The sequence below is a fragment of the Pinus tabuliformis genome, chromosome 3_2 (genome assembly GCF_031772625.1).
Source record: "Pinus tabuliformis cultivar Carrire ecotype Pingquan chromosome 3_2, CPIR1, whole genome shotgun sequence".
Classification (NCBI taxonomy): domain Eukaryota; kingdom Viridiplantae; phylum Streptophyta; class Pinopsida; order Pinales; family Pinaceae; genus Pinus; species Pinus tabuliformis.
This window is the reverse complement of record NC_142302.1, coordinates 187,476,491-187,498,670: the sequence shown is the minus strand read 5'-3', so window position 1 is coordinate 187,498,670 and position 22,180 is coordinate 187,476,491. Positions and strand designations below refer to the sequence as shown.

General features: G+C 40.1%; 1 protein-coding gene across 1 annotated transcript in view; it reads right to left on the bottom strand.

Annotated features, from left to right (window-relative positions):
• The window catches only part of LOC149180406 (cycloartenol synthase-like), a 303,462-nt gene that overhangs the window by 268,793 nt on the left and 12,489 nt on the right, over nucleotides 1–22,180 (bottom strand). The window contains exon 2 of the mRNA XM_089413870.1: nucleotides 725–910. Within this exon, the coding sequence (XP_089269996.1) occupies nucleotides 725–910 (186 nt within the window). The remainder of the gene's footprint in view (nucleotides 1–724; nucleotides 911–22,180) is intronic.

Below are 22,180 nucleotides of genomic sequence, written 5' to 3'. Positions count from 1 at the left end.
AATGATTTGATTAGAAATGATATAAGGAAAGAGTAATAGTTGCTATAGATGTATTTGTTGCTGCATTATTAATATATGTGAGAATCTATTATTGACTCAAAATATGTGTAAATTCCTGCAGTGGATTGGGAGAAAACTTTTCAGTTGTAGAGATTTTCTCTGGCAGTATTATAAATAGTTTGGATAACAAAGATTTCACTATGTCAATTCAAGGTAAGAAAACCTATAAAAAAATAGCATTCAAATAATAAGCTCTCTAGAGACATGCACTGATCCACATTTGTATTGAAAACATTGTCTATGAGACTAAGAACTAATATTGTTTGTTTCAATTGCTTCTAAACAATCGTGTATGCCCTTTTAGGTCCTCTTCTGCAAATGTACATTGAATCACATAACTAGTCCAATTTCAATTTTGGATCCTCTTTTTGGGTCCAATTCAATTTTGTAAAATGTATTAGAAAGTGTATGGATAATGAAGGTCAGACTATGTCAATTCAAGGTAAGAAATCTTATAAGAAGAATAGCATTCTAATGATAAGGGCTGTAGAGACTTGCTCTATTCAACAATCTTAATGAAAACATTATCTATGAGACTATGAACTAGTATTCTTTGTTTTGATTGCTTGTAAACAATGGTATATGCCTTTTTTGGTCCTCAACATTTATAACGCATCCCTTCCACATATACAAAGAAAACAAATATTCTACTGATATTACTCACCAAACCTGGCATAAGGAACATTGGGCCACCATAATCACCAGGCCAGTGTCCATCATGTGCTTGAATAGTAGCATAAAAGCGTACTGCTCGCGCCAATGTAGTTTGTATTGCCTCCTCAGTGATGTCATTAGCACTTTCTATTTTAACTTGGGGTGGAAGAGGAGAGAGAGGATTTTCTCTCGCAAACTGCAATATAAAATAATTATTAAGAAACAATGAGACCTGTAAAATAAACATAAAATCGTAGGGTACCCACAAAACTTATCCAAAATGAAAGCGATTTTATAGTGATAAAGCTGAATCATAAAAAATCATAACAAGATCAAACTAACTCATTAAAAATAAAATAAATCAATAGTATCACACAATCAACCAACTAATTAAATGGTGTTGCATTGCTCGTGACTTGTTACAAAAGATCATAGTCACAACATTCATTTTAGAAGTATGCATACCAATGAAAACCAACATAAGTATGGAGTTCAAAAGAAGTGTGGCAAGTGCAAAAAGGATATAACTTACATTCTAAAAATATTGAAGAGAAATAGTGATTGATAAACCTATGCAAGAGAAACATTGCTAACAAAATCTTAAGAAAAGAAACAACCAATAGGATACATAGTACCAATCCCACATGCCAAAGCCCCCTGTGTAACATAGATCCAAGCTGAGTGAAGCCATCCAAGCAAGCTATCCAAACTGACAAACCAATAACTTGTCGTACTACAGTGCATCCAATGCTGCATAGAAGAGAAGGCCAAAAATTGGTCTCACTAACGACTACACCCAATGCCACACAAAAAAGAAGAGTGATTTCCTTTTGGCAGGACCTGTGAGCTTTACTGGTGCATTCCTCGGAAGATTGGCTTACTCCTGTGCACAATCATGCTTCAGTCCCCTCAGACCAACCATCTATCACAAAGCTTGTTGGGCTCATCCCTTAGGAGGATGTATACAAAATGAATGTTGCAATGCCAAGACCATTTTGGCAGGATTGGGGTGGAGCTTTGGTCACCCTCCACAGCAGTATGATTCCAAGAAGATATATTGAATTTTGCATCAATGTCATGCACCAGCCCGACTCCCCAATGTGCATTGCCTTCCATTGATTTCAAGGACAAGTGGGTTCATCAGCATCGTAGTGTTAATCAATTGGCTTTCCTATAAGCTGCAGGTTTTTGCGTGGCTGATTATTTATCAGGGGCTCCGCTCCAAAGCTAGGTTGGAAAACAGTGGGCTATCTGAAGGTCTTTGCCTTGTTTACCAACAACCCAAGACAGTGAAGCATAACTTCTAGGGATGTTAGTATGCCAAGAATCGTTGGAAGTAAGTATAGGATCAGTTTTTAGTTCTTCTATAGGGAAGGATTTATTGGCAAGAGGACTAGTTTGGTGATTGCAATTATTTGGACCATTCCACTTTCATTAGGATTAGGCAGTTTGCCTAAGGAACTCTACTTTGTTCACCTTATAGAAGATCCATTGCAAGTTTATTTTGATCATGAGGTCAGTTTTGTCTCCTTTCTATACCATGTAGAGAGATGAGGTACATATACAACTGTTTACCAGAGGTTCCTTGCTGATAAAGGATGTCAAATCTCTAGATGTAGTAGCTTATTCTGATTTTATTTACACCTTAGTAGCACTGAGAAGATGATATAAATTCCATTGTATATACCCTTCCGCTTTTTGACTTGCTAATGTAAATATGCTTTTATATATACATGATATATTTTTCAAAATAAAAGCAAAGCAGCAAGAAAACATTGTCACATTTATTATTTATACAAGATTTACCCTAGAAGCTCCAAAAGGAGAAACCCGCAAAAGAGCAACACCTTTTTTATTGTGTTAACTCAACCATTTACAACACAAATACGTACTTTGTAGCATAGCTTAACCCTAATCCTATAAGAAGATAACATTTGAACACAACCTCAGGAACCATCCAACTTCCTTACACGCGCATGAGTTGTTATCATGTTCTCAGCTTCTGTAATTGAAAAGCAACAACACCCTACCTCTTCATCATCCAACTGACTGTTCCACCAAACTTCCCCACAGGCAAAAGTGGCTTCCATGTACTCAACTTCTGTAGTTGAGAATGCAGCAACACCCTCCCTCTTGATCATCCAACTAACTATCCCACCCAACAAGTTAAACACATGACCACTTGTAGATCTTCGACCATCAAGGTCTCCAGCCCAATTTGCATCAACAAAACCTTGTACATCTAGTACTTTGTTTGGTCTTCCTTGGTAGCAAATTGCATTAAGTCATGCACAGATTTGAAGATCCTCTTTACAACAGTCCAATGTTCCTTCCCTAGGTTTGACATATATCTGCTTAGTACTCCCACTAAATGGGCAATGTTTGCACTAGTAGAAACCATAGTTGAAAAATCCGGCATTTTTTCACCAACATTGTGAAAAATCGTGATGTGAAACCCTCCCCGAAAAATTTTAAGAAAATTTCACAATGTCTGGGAAAAAATCAAACCCACAATTTTCAAAAAATCACATCACAATGGAAAAAATTACCAGAGGCAGATTGAGGCATCGTAAAGGATGATTTTTGGTTTTTTCAGGGGTCATTTCTATTTGTAGCTCTTGGGGAATGAGAGGGAGGGGATTTACCATCATCCAACCAGGTTTAAGAGAGCCAAATCATTGTTCTCATCGCCATCTTAAAAAAAAATTATTGGTGCACATATCAATTGCTAATAGCTATCTACCCATGGTGTTGATATTCTCAGATCCCAAGCATTTCTTCAAATTCCACCCTCTTAACTATTTTTTTCTACATTAATGCAAGGTTTTAAAAAGTCCATGTTGTTTGCCTCTTATTATTTTTTTTCATGGCTCATAGAACAATCTAGAGTTCTGTCTTTTTGTATTATTGTTTTTCATGGCACATAGAACAATCTAGAGGTCTGTTTTTTAACCTGTAAGGTGGTTTTTTTTTTTTACCAGTGGTGTTTGATGTTCCTTTTTTTGGTTTTTTTTTTTACCATAGGATTGAAGTTGGAAATTGACTATTTCCTTGCAAACATGTCAAAGCCTTTGGACCGAATTTGGCAGTATGGTCAACCTGAAGATGGAACAAACCAACAAATATTATCTTGTAAATTGTATGGCCAGCAAACGGCAGGAGGGGTTAATTGATTGAAGTACTGCTTGGTAAAATCCCAAGGCATGATGTTTGGTTTTGTTATTAATCAACCCCAAAGATTGCTTGAATTTCCCATGATTCTATTTATGAAAAAAGATAAAACAAGTGAAGGCAGCCGCTACCAAAGTTGAACTTGCTGCTACTGGAGTGGCTAGATCCTCACGAACCACAGGGAAATCTATGACTTGGGGCAGCAAGAGGGCCTTCACAGTTTCACCTTCTATGAAAACCTGACCATTCTTTGCTCCAAGAACTGCCGATGAGGCACAACCTTCCATCTGGTCAGTGGTTAAAAGAAAGGAGAATCAAGAAGCAAACAAGGTTGTGGGGCAGTGTCTTTTTGGACCGACATATCTTTGAGCATCACAAAGACCAATCAATTTTTCTAGCCATTGTGTGATGCTCAAAAACCCTCAAGGGCCTAGATCTAGCTCAAAATCCCAACAAATCTTCATGAATCACTTGGATCTCACTCGCACAAATAAAAATAAAAATACTCAAAACCCAATATGCACAAAAATTTGAAAAAAAAGCCCAAACCCCAGTAGCTGCAAAACAAGGTTTAAAAAAAAATTATTTACAAAAATTATTCTACAAAAAATAATTTACAAGTTATATGCAAATATACAAAGCTTGTGGAGGATAAAATTTTTGAGAATTTTTAAATGATGAGCAATGACAATAGATCAGATGTGTTTCGAAAGTTATGGTGTTTCCCATAGCCTTAGCGAAGTAAGAAAATCAAACAAAATTCTTGAAGCCCAAACAAGGTTGACTCTTCTCCAAAGTCTATGAACTTGGAGCCCAAGGGCCGGGGAACATGAAAACACTATATATTTCTTCAAGAAAACTTGTTAGACCTATGGCGAATCAGATCACCTGAGATAGACCCAAAATCTCTCAATAGAATGTTATTATCACCATCTAATGAATAAACAAGCTTCTAAAATTTGAAGCACAACATAGGAAAGCACATACCACAGATCATCGAACAAAGAACATCATGAACTGAACCCCAAAGTCTTTTATTGATATTTCAAATGTTCCTAACAGATCAGTGGAACGACACCAGCGTTAAAAAATTACATAGACCAAAGTCACAATTTTCATCATGACTTGAGAAGCAAAATGGCTTCTAATTTATAGACAAATCCTCAAAGTGGAAAATAACGGCTAGTTGGTTTGATCCCCGTCAAAATAATCTCGACCGTTGATAATTGCTTGATGATCTTTTAATCTCTACCGTCGAAAATATTTATTTTGAGGAATTTTCGAATTTCTCATAAAACCCATTTTTTATTAATCCAAAAATTGATTTTTTGGATTAATTTCCTCAAAATTTGACTTTAACTTAACCCCCAAGGTCCAAGGGCTTAATTTTTCTTAAAATATCCATTTTTGCCTTGGTGGGGGACCTCCAAAAATTTATTTTTTTTAACCACAGAATTTTTACTCATTTTCCACTTGGAGAGATTAATTTCTCTAGAAACTTTTTTTACTCTAAATTAATTAATTTTTTGACTTAGGATTTAATTTTATTTTTGCTAGAAAAATTAATTAATTGACACAAGAGGGGATTAATTATTTTTCCACCCTTAAATACTTTAGCCATGGTGTCTGATTGCGAGGGACCATGCACTAAAATATTTTTTACATCAGATAATACAAATTCAACCCTCAAAGGAGGAATACCCATTTGTTATAAACCTTCAAAATAATTACCCAATTTTGTGACACAATATGATCTAGTAGACGAAGTGATCTGTAATAAAATAATTTAGCCAAATAGCTTAAATTATTACCAAAATGCTTTTACAATAGACTCGACTAAAAACACTAGGACTCACCTAAGGCCTTGTCAATGAATTCCACCCTAGCTTTGGGGTTTAAGCTGAAGGGAAAAACTCTGTCGATTATCCGTGTTTAGAAAACACACATAATGCAATGAAATGAAAAACCTCCTAGGATGAAATTCGTCGTCAAAACCAGAGGCTTACCTAGGTTGTTACATAATTAAATGGTCATACTAGCATCATTTACATTACAATTTGCAGAAATTGGGTTTACAATGACATAAGAACTGGTTGGGTGATGATTTTGAGCATTGAAAAATTTTGTACAACTACTTCCTTGGACTTGTGACAAAATAGGTGCAACAAGGCCATTCACCCATAGACAAATCAGCATGGCCCCATGGGTGAATGTATCATTCTCCCCTAGTCAAATTAGCATGACCCCAACGGAGAGTGTCTGCCCGATGCTGCAAAAACATTAACAAATTGGGGTCGATCTAGAGTCAACAGACCCCGCTGATAGTTACATTATGAAAGGTTAAATCAGATTGCGCGGTGCCCATCCTTGCTCTCCTCTCTGGCGGAATGAAGAGACAAGCATCGAAGTGAAAGCACTGTAAAGCACAGGATGTTGTCCTATCGTTTGTGTTGGTTCAATCTGGACCATCTCTCACTCGCTCATGCTGGTTCAATCATGAGAGCACCTGCACCATCTCTCGCTCATCGTAGTTCAAACAACAAAGCAAAGCTCTCCCACACTATCTTTAACAGAGCGCTAGCTCCCTCAAACTATCTCTCGCACAAGCTCTCGGGTCATCTCTCGCTTATCTCTATCACACCAATCTCTCATAGAGATATTTAGCACTAGCTTTCAAACAATCTCTCGAGTGGAGAAAATATGATATTTGCTTAACATTATTGGTACATGGATACCAATGTGAAATATGTTATTTGTTTAACATTGTCGGTACATGGATACCAATATGAAGTATAATATTTGCTTAACATTGTTGGTACATGATACTAATATGAATTATAAATTATATTATAGATGTGATGTCTCTAATTCTTATTTTAATGAGATAGAAATAAAAGGATGACTACACTTGACTACTTATTATGAAAGCGAACTTACAGATGCATTGACTAGACATAGCCAAATATGTTATAAGAACTCAAAGATCAATTTCATAGATGATAGCATATTTGGAATGAACGGAAACTATTATTTGAATGCTTTTAGCAACGGAAACCGTTATTTGAATACATTTAGCATTGAAAATATCGACGCATATGTTATAATATGTGGACAAGTGTTTACATTGCAGATCGTATGTTAAAATTGGCAACTAGGGCCAAACTCCATGTGGGTCTACTTATTCAAGGCAGCTGATATTTTTCTTGGATTCCTCTCGTCGAGAAGTGTCGGATTGATCTAAAGATCATCTGATTCTGACATGTATTCATGGAGATATGAATTTATTTGTGTTATGGGACAATTCTTCAAGGTCGGCTAGCAACCAAATTGCCCCCTCTTGTGCTAAACGTTTTAGTATAAAAAGAGGAGGCTTGCTAGTCATTTGCTCACACACTCTTCTTGTGATCTCTTCCTCTCCACTCATCTTTAGGTTTTGGTGGGAGGAGAGATCCTAAGAGACAACATTTCCCTAATGAAGAGATGCCCTAGATCTGAATGTTTCCATGGGAAAGAAAGATCTACGCAGCCCTAAAAGGAGATGACCTAGCTTCTAACATTGCCCTAATAAACGCAATTAATGCAGAAGTCTCAACGTTGTCTTAGAAGAGAGTTCATGCCCTAAACACAGACCCTAAGACGTTGCCATACGTTGTCATATAAGGATGCCCTAGACTCTAACACAGTCATGGTGAAGAAGGCTTTGACGGAGAAGAGAAAGGCATCTATATCGTTGGTCTAGAAGAGACCCTAAGTTGTCCTAAACGTAGATCAAAGAGACCCTATGATGCTGATCTATGAAGGCCCTAAATATGTTGTCTATGTGCCCTAGCCACAGGCTTGTGACAAGATTTAATAGAAGTCATGATGGAGAAACTTCAACGTTGTTCTAAAGACTTTAATGTAGCCTTGAATCACAGTAAGGAAAGGCATAACGTACACACTAAGACGTTGTCCTTATATGCCCTAACGTTGTCCTAAAAGAGACCTCTATTCACAGCAAGGAGAAGCCCTAGTCATGAAGGAGACACAGCTCTAACGCTGCCCTAAATACGGTCATGGAAACACAGCAAGGAGTGGGTATCATGCCCTAGATAAGAGGGCTAATGACTATATGAAGGAGACCTAAAAAAGGCAGGTTCTAAACGTTGTCAAGAGAGCTCCATATATGCTATCCTAAGGTGGCCCTAATCCGCAACTACAGAGTTGCCCTAGTTGCTGTCTATCTAGCCCTTAAGAAGGGTCCTGCAGCATTGACAGCATAGTGATAGGGTGCAGCAATATGATATGATGGGACAACATAGTAATAGGGTACAGCATGAATTCATTGGAGTGCAGCATGAAGGATGCAACATGTGTATGATGGGTAGAGCATAGTGCACAGTGATGGGTACAGCAGTCATTGGTGCAGCACAGTGCACACTAATGAGTACAGCAGTGAGCACTGCAGCATAGTGAACAGTGATGAGTACAGCAGTGAATAGGTGCAACATAGTGCACAGTGACTGTGGTGCAGCACAGTGATGATGGACATGGTATGATGGTGCAGCACAGTGATAGGTACAGCAAGGTGATGGAATTACCTGTGTTCGAATCAGCTACCTCATGTGTCATCTTCTTAGATAAGATCTCTGCTCTTATTATGACAAGTCAAAATGTTGACTTTTGATGTATATGTACTATCTCTCTCTCTGTTGAACTATTGAAGAACATAAGAAGAATTGAACAAAGGTTTCCCCACATTAGGGTTTGTCCCTGGCTGGCGCCACATCTTGTGTCCTCTTGTCTTGGCTTGTCTTCTGCGATTTATGTTTATGTTCTATCTGCATTTACTATCATGTTAAATATGATTGATAATCTGGAATTGATATTGAGTTAATGTGAAAAATGGAAGTAAATTGCTCTCAGCATAGAACATACCTAAAATTAGCATGGTATCAGAGGTGAGGTGAAGACAAAGCCCAAGCAAGAGTGAAAGAGCAATCACCGAAGACAGTTGGAAAGGACAAAAGACTCAATGGGTTCCTCATCCCTCTTCAAATTCACCAAGGGTGAAGTCAAAGCAGAGAATATTATCCGAGTGGCACAGCGGAAGCATCTGATGACCTACCTAAAGATCACTTCAATGGGAAGTCCGGATCTAAGGGTGGAAGGAAAGGCAGATGCCTTGCTTGCAATAAGTTTGGCCATTATGCGAAGGAGTGTCTGAATAGAAGAGACACATCATGTGATGATGATAACAATCATTCCAGGGGCATCTTCAATGATCAAAGGAATGACAAGCTCCACGACAAAGGAAAACGGAATGCGGGTCATCAAGGAAATGGCCGAATCTTCAAAGAAAGCAAGGAACTCCAGGTATGAAGAATCAAATGTTGTTTCTAATAAGCTAAAGAAGTATTATCTTATATTGGCCCTCTCCACTACTCTTCCAGACTCTTTAGGAATCTAGCTTATTGATTATAGTGCTTCAAGGCACTTCATCGGATAGAAGGAAGCTCTCTCTAATTTGGTAGAGATGGAAACAATCGTGGGTATTATACTTGGAGTCAATGCCACCTATCCCAGAAAGGGTGTAGGGAATGTTACCCTTCAAATTGAATGAGGGTAGCACGATTCATTTACAAGAAGTTCTTTATGTACCTGATCTCAAGAAGGACCTAGTGTCCATTTTGGCAATGGAAGTCAAATGTTTCAAGGTGGCATTCATCGATGGAAAGGTACGTGTTTGAAAATGGAATTTTCAAGATGCTTTTACTCATGGCTTCAGGGTTGGCAATTTGTGTCAAGTTGCAGGAAGTCCATTGGGGACCATGTCATGTGACACATCTCTTCAATGGCACCAGAGGTTTGCCCATATTCATTATAAGGCCCTACTCAATGTGAGTCAGATGGTGAAAGGGATGCTTGAATTCAAGATGAGCATGGAGGTACATGTCTGAGATGTACCGAAGGAAAATCTTACAATGGGACTATTCCCCTCATGTAACAAGTCCACAGATTTGGAACAACCCGAGGGGTTTGAGATTCAAGATCGGGAATCTCATGTATGCAGGTGGAAGAAAGCCCTCTATGGCTTGAAGTTAACACCCCGGGCTTGATATGAGAGGATTGATAACTATCTGATGAAGCCAAGGTTTACTAGGAGTGAAGTTGATCCAAACCTTTGCTTTGAGGGTGTGGATGATAGACCTCTCATACTGGCACCTTATGAGGACGACCTCTTTCTGACAGGTGAAGACCCTCTCATTTACAAAAGTAAGAGGGAGATGGATTACAGATTTGGAATGGCGAACTGCAAGCTCGTGACTACCTCGATGGAGCTTAACTTTCAGAAGTTATGCGGTAGTGATGTCGGACCTTATTTGTGAAATGCCTCTAAGTATCATAAACTCATACTAGCATTGATGTTCTTGTTGAACTCTCGTCTGGATATATGTTTTTCAATTAGCATGTTGAGCTCATATATAGTTGAGCCTCACTGGGTTGGTGCCAAGAATCATTTGAGATATCTTCAGGGCACCATCTCTCATGGATTGAGATACACTGCCCGAAATGTGAAGTTGCATGATTATTTTGATGCTGATTAGGCAAGCAGTGTGGAGGATCGCAAGAGCACTTCTAGGTGTTGGTTCTCTTTGGGTTCTGCTTTGATATCCTGGATGAGCAGGAAGCAAAAGTCGGTTGCCTTGAGCACCGCTGAGGCCGAATACATTGTTACGAGTATGACCTCGTGTGAAGCTGTCTGGTTGAGGAAGCTCTTCAGTGAGTTGTTTGGACACATGTTGGATACCACCGTGATCTTCTGTGACAACTAGAGGGGGATTCGATTGTTGAGGAATCTCGTGTTCTATAATTGCTCCAAGCATATAGACATCAGGTACCACTTTATCTAGGATATGGTACATCGAGGAGCAAGAAGGCTCCATCGCATTGGGACTAATGTGCAGGTCGCTGACATTCTGTCGAAGCCCTTGGGAAAGGTCAAATTTGTGACTTTCTGAGAACCACTAGGAGTCGTGGAGAGACTCTCTCCTAAGGGTCCTGTATGATTTGGGCATTGAGCTCTGGGAGCTTCGGGGGCTTGGGGGTACATCTTGGAGCGATGAGAAACCATAGGGTGAATCGTTTAGCCTTCCCCTGGTGGTCTGCTATGTAGGCAGGATGAGTGGTTCATCCTTCTCCTGCCGAGACAGAGTCATATGGTGAGTGGTTCAGCCTTCCCCTAGTGATTTGTTGTGTACGGGGTGAGTGGTTCAGCCTTCCCCTGGGATACCCCTGGCGACATGTAGATAGGATGAGTGGTTCATCCTTCTCCTGCTGAGACATCCTACTCATGCAGTCTGGGACTCATGGGAAGTACCTCTCATCTAGCCAATGAGTAGGGAAATGAGGATAGGGACCATAGTAGTACCGATGGACGCATCGTGTTACTATCGTACTCCCTATGCTAGGATGATACTGATCTGGGATCAATTGGAATTGACTCCAGGTCAGTAAGAGTGGTATGATACACTCTCTTTATTTGGAACTGATTTCGGATCAATAAGAGTGGTTTGACACACTCTCTTTATTTGGAACTGATTTCGGATCAGTAAGAGTGGTATGAGAAACTCTCTTCTATATGGGACTGACTTCGGGTCAGTAGAGGATGGTATGATACATTCTCGATCACTTCTTCTTTTTCATAGTTCAGCAGAGCAGTGCAGGGCATTGATGGCAGAGATAGTACAGTCTGGCAGATGGATTAACAGATGGAGTTCTCCCTAGTTGAGAGGGAGTGTTAAAATTGGCAACTAGGGCCAAACTCCATGTGGGTCTACTTATTCAAGGCAGCTGATAATTTTCTTGGATTCCTCTCATCGAGAGGTGTAGGATTGATCTAAAGATCATCCGATTCCAACATGTATTCATGGAGATATGAATTTATTTGTGTTATGAGAAAGTTCGTCAAGGCCGCCCAACAACCAAATTGCCCCCTCTTGTGCTCAACGTTTTAGTATAAAACGAGGTGGCTTGCTGGTCATTTGCTCACACACTCTTATTGTGATCTCTTCCTCTCCACTCGTCTTTGGGTTTTGGTGGGAGGAGAGATCCTAAGAGACAATGTTTCCCTAATGAAGAGATGCCCTAGATCTGAATGCTGCCATGCGAAAGAAGGATCTACACAACCCTAAAAGGAGATGGCCTAGCTTCTAACATTGCCCTAATAAACGCAATTAATGGAGGAAGTCTCAACGTTGTCTTAGAAGAGTGGGTATCATGCCCTAGATAAGAGGGCTAATGACTGTATAAAGGAGGCCTAAAAAAAGACAGGTTCTAAATGTTGTCAAGAGAGCTCCATATACGTTGTCCTAAGGTGGCCCTAATCCGCAGCTACAGAGTTGCCCTAGCTGTTGTCTATCTAGCCCTTAAGAAGGGTCCTGTAGCATTGACAGCCTAGTGATAGGGTGCAGCAATATGATATGATGGGACAGCATAGTAATAGGGTACAGCAGCATGAATGTATTGGAGTGCAGCATGAAGGATGCAACATGTGTATGATGGGTACAGCATAGTGCACAGTGATGGGTACAACAGTCATTGGTGCAGCACAGTGCACACTGATGAGTACAGCAGTGAGCACTGCAGCATAGTGAACAGTGATGAGTACAGCAATGAATAGGTGCAGCATAGTGCACAGTGACTGTGGTGCAGCACAGTGATGATGGACATGGTATGATGGTGCAGCACAGTGATAGGTACAGCAAGGTGATGGAATTACCTATGTTCGAATCACCTACCTCATGTGTCATCTTCTTAGATAAGATCTCTTCTCTTATTATGACAAGTCAAAATGTTGACTTCTGATGTATATGTACTATCTCTCTCTATGCTGAATTGTTGAAGAGGAAAAGAAGAATTAATCAAAGTTTCCCCACATTGGGGTTTGTCCCTGGTTGGCACCACATCTTGTGTCCTCTTGTCTTGGCTTGTCTTCTACAATTTATGTTTATGTTCTATCTGCATTTTACTATCATGTTAAATGTGATTGCTAATCTGGAATTGATATTGAGTTAATGTGAAAAATTGAAGCAAATTGCTCTCAGCGTAAAACATACATAAAATTAACATTGTATCGTTACCAAACCGACCACATGATGACAAAACTCCAAGAACAACTGAGGCTCAATGAAATTTCATGATAGGGTATTGACCCTAGTCGTACTAGGAGGTGTGGAGGTGTTGCTCACCGTTTATCCTCCAAATCCTGGAGTCATGGGAGGACTATGCGAGTCATTCTCCCCTAGACGTGTGATGATGATTGTCGGATGCCTATTGGGAAATCAGGTCAATATAGTCGACGTTGTCACCCTTGAGGTTTATAAATGGTTAGATCAGCATAACTGACACCACGGCATATTCCAGCAGAGGATAGATAGGTTGGGTGCAGAAGAGATTAAGAAGGATAGGATGATTTTAGAATAGCTTGGGAACTCAACTGAGACAGTGCATGACTATTAAAGTTGTAAACCTATAAATGTTCAAAACGCAATTTTTTATAGTGTCCTCACATTAAACACAAATTATATTAATCGTTAAAATAACTACTAATACACTATAAACCCTAACTTCGGGAGGAAGTTTTCTGAAAGAGGGGTGTATGTAATGGCCTTCTCTTATTATAAAGGACACAAGACTATTAGCATGCATATGAGGCATCCATATGATAGCTACATATGCATGCATCGCATGCACTGCGCTAGTATACGTATTAACCTATTATGAAAATTTCCCAGTAAAAGTTAAACGAATTAATTATTGAATAAGGAAAATACAAGGGGAGGAAATTTTTTCAGTATTATAGAGACAGGAATTTCTAACAGAGCCATAGAGAAAGAGGAAGAGCTTGATTGTTCTTGGAGCTTTGGGCACGAGGGCCAGAAGACCTCCATTTTGAAGTTTTCTAGATCTGGGAACCAGATAGGTTGATCCCAGATAGGCTAGGAGGAAAAGGTTGGTTTGGTAGCGGGAGCGGGAACAGCGACAGACTAGGGACACCTCCAAACAAGATATTCAGCTAAGTACTTGCAAATGATTTGTTAAAATTTAGATTGTGTGGTTAATTCATAAATTTAGGATGGAAAAATTCATGGTTAAAATGCAAATTAGGGCTTCTTCTTTTTTTGGTTAAATTTGGGTATTCTATTTAAATTCCCGAAGTAGGGCTTTATATGTGAATGGCTAGATATCTCTAGTTTGGGTACTAGAAGAAAGTAGAGGGTCTAGATCCCCCTAAACAGGCAATAAAATATCTAACAGATCTCATAATATCTCAATCTCTTGAAGATGGCACAGTTATCATATTTTGTCTAATTGGTCAATTTGGTGGTCAGTCATAATCAGTAGTCTGTGAGAGCCAGCTCTAAACCATCCCAAGGGGATTCGTAGGGTGTGCATCCAACGGCAAGGTTGTAATGGGGCCGAATAATGAGTCTGTCCCTCAGCATCAAAAGCCATCTTCAGATGTAACCCACCCTGGGGATTTATCCAAGTGACCAGTACATATTTGTCTCAAATGATTTTATTCATCTCTTGTTTGGATGGTGAGAGGTTGCTAGGTGCACACAGGGAATATCTAGATGGAGGAAGTTGATCCATCATAATACCAATTAAAGCAAGGAGATATGAGACTCTTGTGTACCAACACCGAGAATTAGCCAAAGGACTAGTTGTTGCAACAGACTTTGATGTATAATAGGCCAAGTATGGATATAGGCCACACCCTTTTGTTGTATCAGTGAAGCTTTGAACACGATGTAGAAGGGAAAGCTCCAAACTCTACAAGAATGATCGGCTAAGGCATTGTCTGCTTGCACTGAAGGATGCAATGTAGGATGATGATCTATACTCTCAATGTTGAAGACCAACCAAACTCTAATAAACCCAGTACCTAAAACACAAGGACATGTAGAACTGTTGGCCAAACAAGAGTGTCCATGAGTGACATCTTGGTCAATATGTCTTAAGAAGGGCCAAGGACCCATGGCCCTTATTGATTTGGGGTTGAAGCACATGCCACAAACTGAAGCATGGTCCTATGAATATTAATCCTAGATGAGTAAGTATATCAACTAGTGATCTCAATCTCCTCTCCTTTGAAAAAGAAATGGTGATTGGAGATGATATTCTTCGATGCACTGAAAATCATGAACTTAGCTTTACCTAGGTTGATGGTCAACTGACGAAGATCATAGAAAAAGGCCAAGCATCCAACTGTCTTTGCAATTCGTCTATGAATGAATTTAGAAGGACCACATCATCTGCAAACCCCAGCATAGAAATCAAGGCATGGTGTAGAAGGCAACAATCACTATCTTGGATGTGCTCATGCAAGGATTCTAGCTTGTCAACGTAGATCCCAAATAGCATGGGGGGCAAGGGGCAACCATGTTTTACCCCAATAGTACTCGAGATAAAATCTAATGGCTCGTGTGTTGTGCATAGAGGACTGAGTACTGACTCGTATAAATGCATGATGGTTGACAAGGTCTTTCAAATGCCAATGTTTTCGAGCCTTTGGAATAACGCCTCCATAGGAGAAGGTCAAAAGCTTTCCAAACATCTACAAAACAACAATAAACTTTCAAAGAGCAATGTCAAGCTTCCTCAATAATGGCCCTAAGAGTAAATATGTGATCAATAGTCTGGTGCTCAAGTCAAAATTTCGCCTGTCCTCTAGCTCTAAGTTGCCTGTGCACAAGCTCCCTAAACAACTACAGGTGGAGTGATGTAGCATAGAGCTTCGAGGATGTGTGGCACACCATGATTGCCCTGTAATTGTTGGGATCTGAACAAGTGCCATATTTGTGTATCAGGTAAACGATGTGTTATGACCTTGTCAATGGGAAACCTATATATACTATAAACAACATGGTTGAAAAGATCAGCCAAGGAAGGAACTAGAGCACGAAGATCATGCTTAAAGAACTCTGCCTAGAAACCATCCTCATGTGTTGTTGTGTTGTTGTTCATCACCCAAATGGCCTCTCTAATGTTATTGTTAAAGAATAAAAAGCATTAAGAGGATGAAGAGGTAACTTGAATATGGGGTTGCCCTGGAATGTCATAAAGAGTGGATACGTGGGAGAACATGGATATAGGGTTAAGTTTAGATGAGAGGGGAGGGTGGTGGGGGAGGACAATGTGTCAGAAGTGTTTTGGGGAGTGAGCAAGGGATGTACATAAGTTTCATCTTCTCTTAGAAACAAAGAGGTGATTCTTGTGACAGAGGAGATGATAATAGGAAGCCTTGGGGTTAGGGTAGGAGGGGTGAGTATGGGTGAATACATGCCAAAGTTGGCAATGAAGAGTTTTACGTGCCTCTTCATACCATCAATTCATAGGACAAGAGATGGGTTTTTGGGAGGTGGAAGAGGGCCTAATGGAGTGACAGTAGGATTTGAGGGTTGCATCCCAAATGATGGATTAGAGGTAGTTGTACTTGGTACATGCAAAATCTAGTAAGAAGAATTAGGTCGCAAAGGGGAGCATTTAGTGGAGGTGGATAAAGAAGATGTTTGGGTCCCCCTCATCAAAACAAAAGAAGTACGAGGTGGGCCCTTGGGGAAGGTGGCCATTAGCCTGAAGAGAGAAGGAAAAAAGAGCATGGTCAGTGAGGCAGATGGGGGACAAAGAAGTAATGCTCTTGAATTAAATATTTCACCCTTCCTCTACTTACATCTAATATTTAATGTCGAGCTACATTAGCCATACTTTCACCTTTGATGGATAATGGACACTCAGATGTTGCAAAGCACTTTGCTACTACATACCTCAACCTTCATTGCATTGAGAAAGCTACATTGGACAACATCATGGACACCAAGTTGAAAAGCACCCACCAAAAGAATATACAACTCCTTCGTGTTGTCAAAGCATGCAAGCTTCTTTAGTAGGGCCAATGGTTCACCAAGGGCCGAATCCAGTAAACTTTCCCCCAACTGATACAAGAGCTTGACATAATGGATACCATTGCTACTCAAAGGGGGAAGGATTCGTCCAAGTGATCGTCTAGGGTCATCTCATTAGATGGTCTTGATACTTGTAGTTTTTGTGTCATAATTTATTGGCACATTTTTTAAGGCCTTCTCAAATATTTTTCAAGGTTCTAACACCCAACAACTATGCACCTACCTCAATATACGAACTTACTTTCCAACTATCTAAAGAAAACATAAAACAAAGCAACAAGCAAAAAGTTATGGTCTCAACAAGCCTCCCTCTTTTCTAGATATCTCAATCTGTGCATTTCAAACCTAACTTCACATTAGGGTTAGGGTTCTTACATCTTATGGATATTGCCTCATATGGTTTTTGGGCATTGTTACTCCTCAATCTAGTAGGGGTCCTAGGAGAGGTTCCAGAGAGGCAACTACTAGCCCAGGTGGGAACAATGGGACAAGGAACCATTGTCACCTCAGTTAATGTCCCCTGCTCTTTATGGACTTTCACCAATGGGAGGAGTCTCGGTATAACAAAATCACAAGGAGGGATACGTCAGTGATAGGATATATAGTGATTTCCAAGGCCCATTCAGAAGAGGACTCAAATAAAGGTGTGCTTGCCTTTTATGGCAAGGTAAGGAGCTCTCTAAGAAAGGCTCAAGGGAGGCTTAGACCTAGGTAATGATGGATCAATTTGATGGCTATGCCTAGACCAAAGCTTCCTAAGGAGAAGGGAATGATCTCTATTGAAGTTCTTGTAAGATGATTTGTCATATAAATAATGGGACCCAAAGAGACCTAGGGTTTAGGGTGTAGTCTTCAACCAAGAATCTAGGTCAAGCAAGGGTGAAGAAGGGATCAATAATAGGTGAACTTTCTTTGAGTTTTCAAGCACAATAGATCCCTTGGAATGTCACTAACCTAGAAAGACCAAGAATGTTTTTGGAGCTAGGGCTTGGTGTTTCTCACAAACCGACCATGGGATTGGCTTCAATTTTGGAGGGCATGTAGGAGACACCCCAACGCAGTTCCTCACCAACTCGCTGAGCAAGATGATGGCTCTAATGGAATTCATTGGATGCCCTAGCTAGGTCGTCTAGGGTTAGGGCAGAAGATTTGTAAAAAGGAGAAGAATTTAGGGTGATCACCAAGGATTGAGACCAGTGCCTAGCCAATTGTGGAGAATGGAGTCAAAGTGAATTTGATTTTAGGATTTTCACTCTACCAAGGAGTCCTATTGCAACTTCGCTAGCCCTAGAGAGGCAACTACAAGGTCACAACAAGGAATTTATACTTCGCTTTGCAAAATTTATGGAGTTTCAAGGTGAAAGGTATCAACCCACCCCTAGGAATAATTCGATCTTCTTGCCAAGATGAGTAACATATGCAACGAGCCAAGATTACAACATGAATTTTGCATCAATAATTAGGGCACAAACATAATCAAAGCATAGCGTTCCATACATTAGACATAAAACATGAAAAATTTCACATAAGAGAGAACTTACATGACAAAAAGATTATATCCATCCATTAGATTTGCAACAATGAAGCTCCAAGATAAGAAAGCAATTATCCAAAAATCAAAATGCATCAATAAACCTCCAATTGGTCCATCAATAGCAGGGCCCAGTGCTTTTATCCAAAGAGATACAAATCCAAGTGATGATGAGAGATCAAATGATCCTCTCTTACATTTATATGACCCTGTAAGGGATTCAAATAGCTAAACTTGGCCTAATAATGCCCCTAATAATAAAATAATGTGCAAAATAACCCTACTTTGGTGACAAGCCCGCCAAATAGCTTCAAAACAAGAATAATTAGCCTCTCAAAAGCGCTGAAATGATAGAACAATAGCAATAAGGGTCGTTGGAAGGCCAAATGAAGTCCCTCATGTGTCACAATGAATAGGAGGGCTCCAATAACAATGATGAAGGGGGAGGCCCCTTAATTTCTAAGCAAATGACTTGTGGTGCTCCCAAGTGGTTGTGGGGGCACAAAGAACATCCTCATGGGTCTCCAACTGAATCGAACAAGCATGTGCTCCATTTGTAAGGGTTGAAACAATGATGCAAGCCCTCCCTTGTCTCCCTAGGTGAGAAAAAACCCCATATGGGCCCTGGATCAACTACCAAGTGTGTGGTGCAAGTGTGTAGCCGATTGGGCAAGGTGGTCCAGGTGCATCATCATCATCGAACAAGTGGGACACAAGCAGGCAATAAATGGTGTTGAGGATCCCATGGTGTGGCTATCTACTCTCTACTATAGTGGAGGCCCATGGCTCTCAACGCTCACCCTATAAATGCCATTAAGACCCTCTGGAGGGCTTGGATCCCGTATAGGGAGACCAAACCCCAAGATGAAGACCCATATGCAATCTTGTATAAGATCCAATGTGTCTCCTCAACCTCCAACACAACAATTCATTAGTGCAATTGAGCAAATGAGCTTACAAATCATGGAACCAAGTGGGCATTTCATAGTGTCATGCCCTTCCATTGTGGGCTTTAGAATGTACAAGTGTCTCCAAGCTCAAGAAGGAGCTCAATCAAGGATCCTATTAGGTGGTTTCAACCTCTAAGTGCGTGACAAGTCCATGGTACATCTATCAGATGGCAAGTGTCATGTAAAATAATGGTGGAACGAAGTGGGGTAGTAGGGGAAGGCTCCAAGCCACATGCCATGGTACAAGGGTAGCTATAATGAGGGAAGGCCACACATGGGTGTATAGATGCAAGAGGGAGCAATCGTGGTACATGAGTTACCCTGACCTTTGTTTTTCCACCCTTCATCATATGCCTTTTGCCTTTTATTGATTTTTCTTATATAACTGCTTGGGGCTCCAGGGAATGAGAGCATGATGTGAATGATATCGTAGTGAATACCCCTTTAAGGTTGGGCAATTCATCGCCCACCAGGGGTTGGGACAATCATGGGCTCCTTAATGATGTAGGCTCATATAGGGGCCCTAGGAACCAAGGTGATGACCATGATAAGGGGTAGAGCTCATGTTTGGCTTTCGCCTACGTGCTAAATTTTTATGTCCCGACCATCTTTGAAATTTTATGGTACATTTCCTATTGTAAGTGGCCAAATTATGCTTTTAACTTTCCTTTTAGTTGCATCAACCTCTGGGGCATTGTTCCAGGCCCAACCCAAAGTGTGGACAAGTGGAGGGGGAGGCTAACTCCTTATGGACTCAATGAACAAATATGGACCCGAATGGGAAATATGTGAAAATGGATTATAATGAGTGGAGGGAAGTGATGTATGTGATGTCAGGAAGAGGGACTACGCAACCAAAATCGAGGTTTCCCATGTAGTGCCGCTCCTAAAGCTAGTAGCCAATAAAGGAGATACCACAAGACTAGGATATCCAATTAACCACCAAGTTGGACAAGGATACAAGAGTACAAAGCAAGCCCATGCTTTCCGCTAAATCCCCCCACTAATCCATGCCCAGAAGTGTCCATGATAAGTAAGAAAAAATACCTAACTACATAATGAACACCATATCTTCAGGGTTGGAAGGCCCATCTTCAAACATACGATCATAACAGATGGGCGAGGATTGATAATCATTGACTCAGGTGGTGAAGATGATGGCACATCGGGTTATCTGTGTTGAAGAATCTAGTGCAATTAGGTTAATAAGATTCTTCTCATGATGATAACTATTTCTGAGGTACATTTTATTTTTTCTTATAGCACAATCTTCACTTGAGTGTGTTTTCTTACTTTGGACAAGAACACAAGATTTTGGCTTTCTACTAGGGCCAAAACCTCTCACTCTTTGAGAGGAAAAACCCACACAACTTATTCTTATAGAGATTCCAATTGACAAATACCAAGACCAAGACCCTTGACCTAATAACCACTCCAAGATCAAGACACACGTTCTCTTGACAATCCTCTTTGAGATCTTCATCATTGTCTGGATACTGAGATCTACCTTGACACTGAGATCCTTTATTCTTGACACTGAGATCTTCATTGTTAACTCCGAGATCTTTATTGTTGTCTTGACACTGAGCTCTTCATCACAGAGATAATATAAATTGTAGTTACAACTAATTGTTATGTTATCTTACTGCACCGAGACAGAGGTATACTTCATTGTTCCATTACCGAGACTGTAATAGAGTTGGCATCACAGAATTTTCATAGCTATTGTTCTTACGAAACCTTAGAGAGGCTTCTGAGTTGCTCACTGCAATGATACCGAAGCTAGAGATCTTGATGACTGTGCTAAAGGTCTGAGCCTATCACTGTTCTCCATTCGAAAAGATATCTGAGTTGATGACAGTGATCATCCTCCGAAAATCATAGAGGAGTTCAAGCTCTCTTACTGTGCCACAGATCTGATTTTCCTTTGTCATCCCAAATTGTACTTATATGTTACTGCCCATCCAACATCTATAAAGATAACCGAACTTTCTTCTCTGTCATGGTTACTTTCCTCGACATCCAGATTCCTTGACTATTGTATCTTAGTCCGAGCTTCTTATCTGATCTTTTCGTGTTGTAGCTTGACATCCGAATTCTTCCACAGTAATGGATCACCGAGGTCCAAAACAAAGAATTTGTACCTTTTCTGATCACCGAAATCTCAGAGTGATGCGAAGTTACTCTCATGTCTCTCTGTGATGAGCATAGCCTCTTATATATAGTTGTCCGTCCATATATAAGCCGACTTGTATTCACAAAGAGATGTGTCTTTATTTGAGAGCCAACTTGAGTTGTTTAATTCATCTTGCAAGCTGAATTCAAGAAGAGTTTCGTGCTTGACTTTGGGAGGGCCATTTAGACTTTAGACATAGACTCAGATACACTTTACATATGCTCAAGAAGAGGTCTTCATACATGACATTGACTCTTTGACTCAATAATAAATCCTAAGGCTCTCAATGGGAGCCACTAACAAATAAAACCTCTTGCTCATGAAACCCATGTAGAAAGGCATACAAAAATAATTTTATTTCTTTTATTTCATCATTTACAAAGATCATGTCATTATGAAGACCAAACCTAGTTACGTTTTACAACACTCCCTCTTAACTAGGGAGGTATTCATAATGGTACTTGGTCATTCTCAATCTGAAGAATTTCTCATAAGAAGAATCGGATTGGTATCCCATCCATATAGCATCATAGTAACCAACATTGTTTCCACAACAAGGCCTTGATTGACAGCTCTATCTCTCATCAGATCAAAACACAATGTTGGCGAGACCAATGACTACAGACACCTTCATCATTGTCTCTCAAGGTACATACCCACCAGGGTGTTCACTGAGTATGACCTTCTA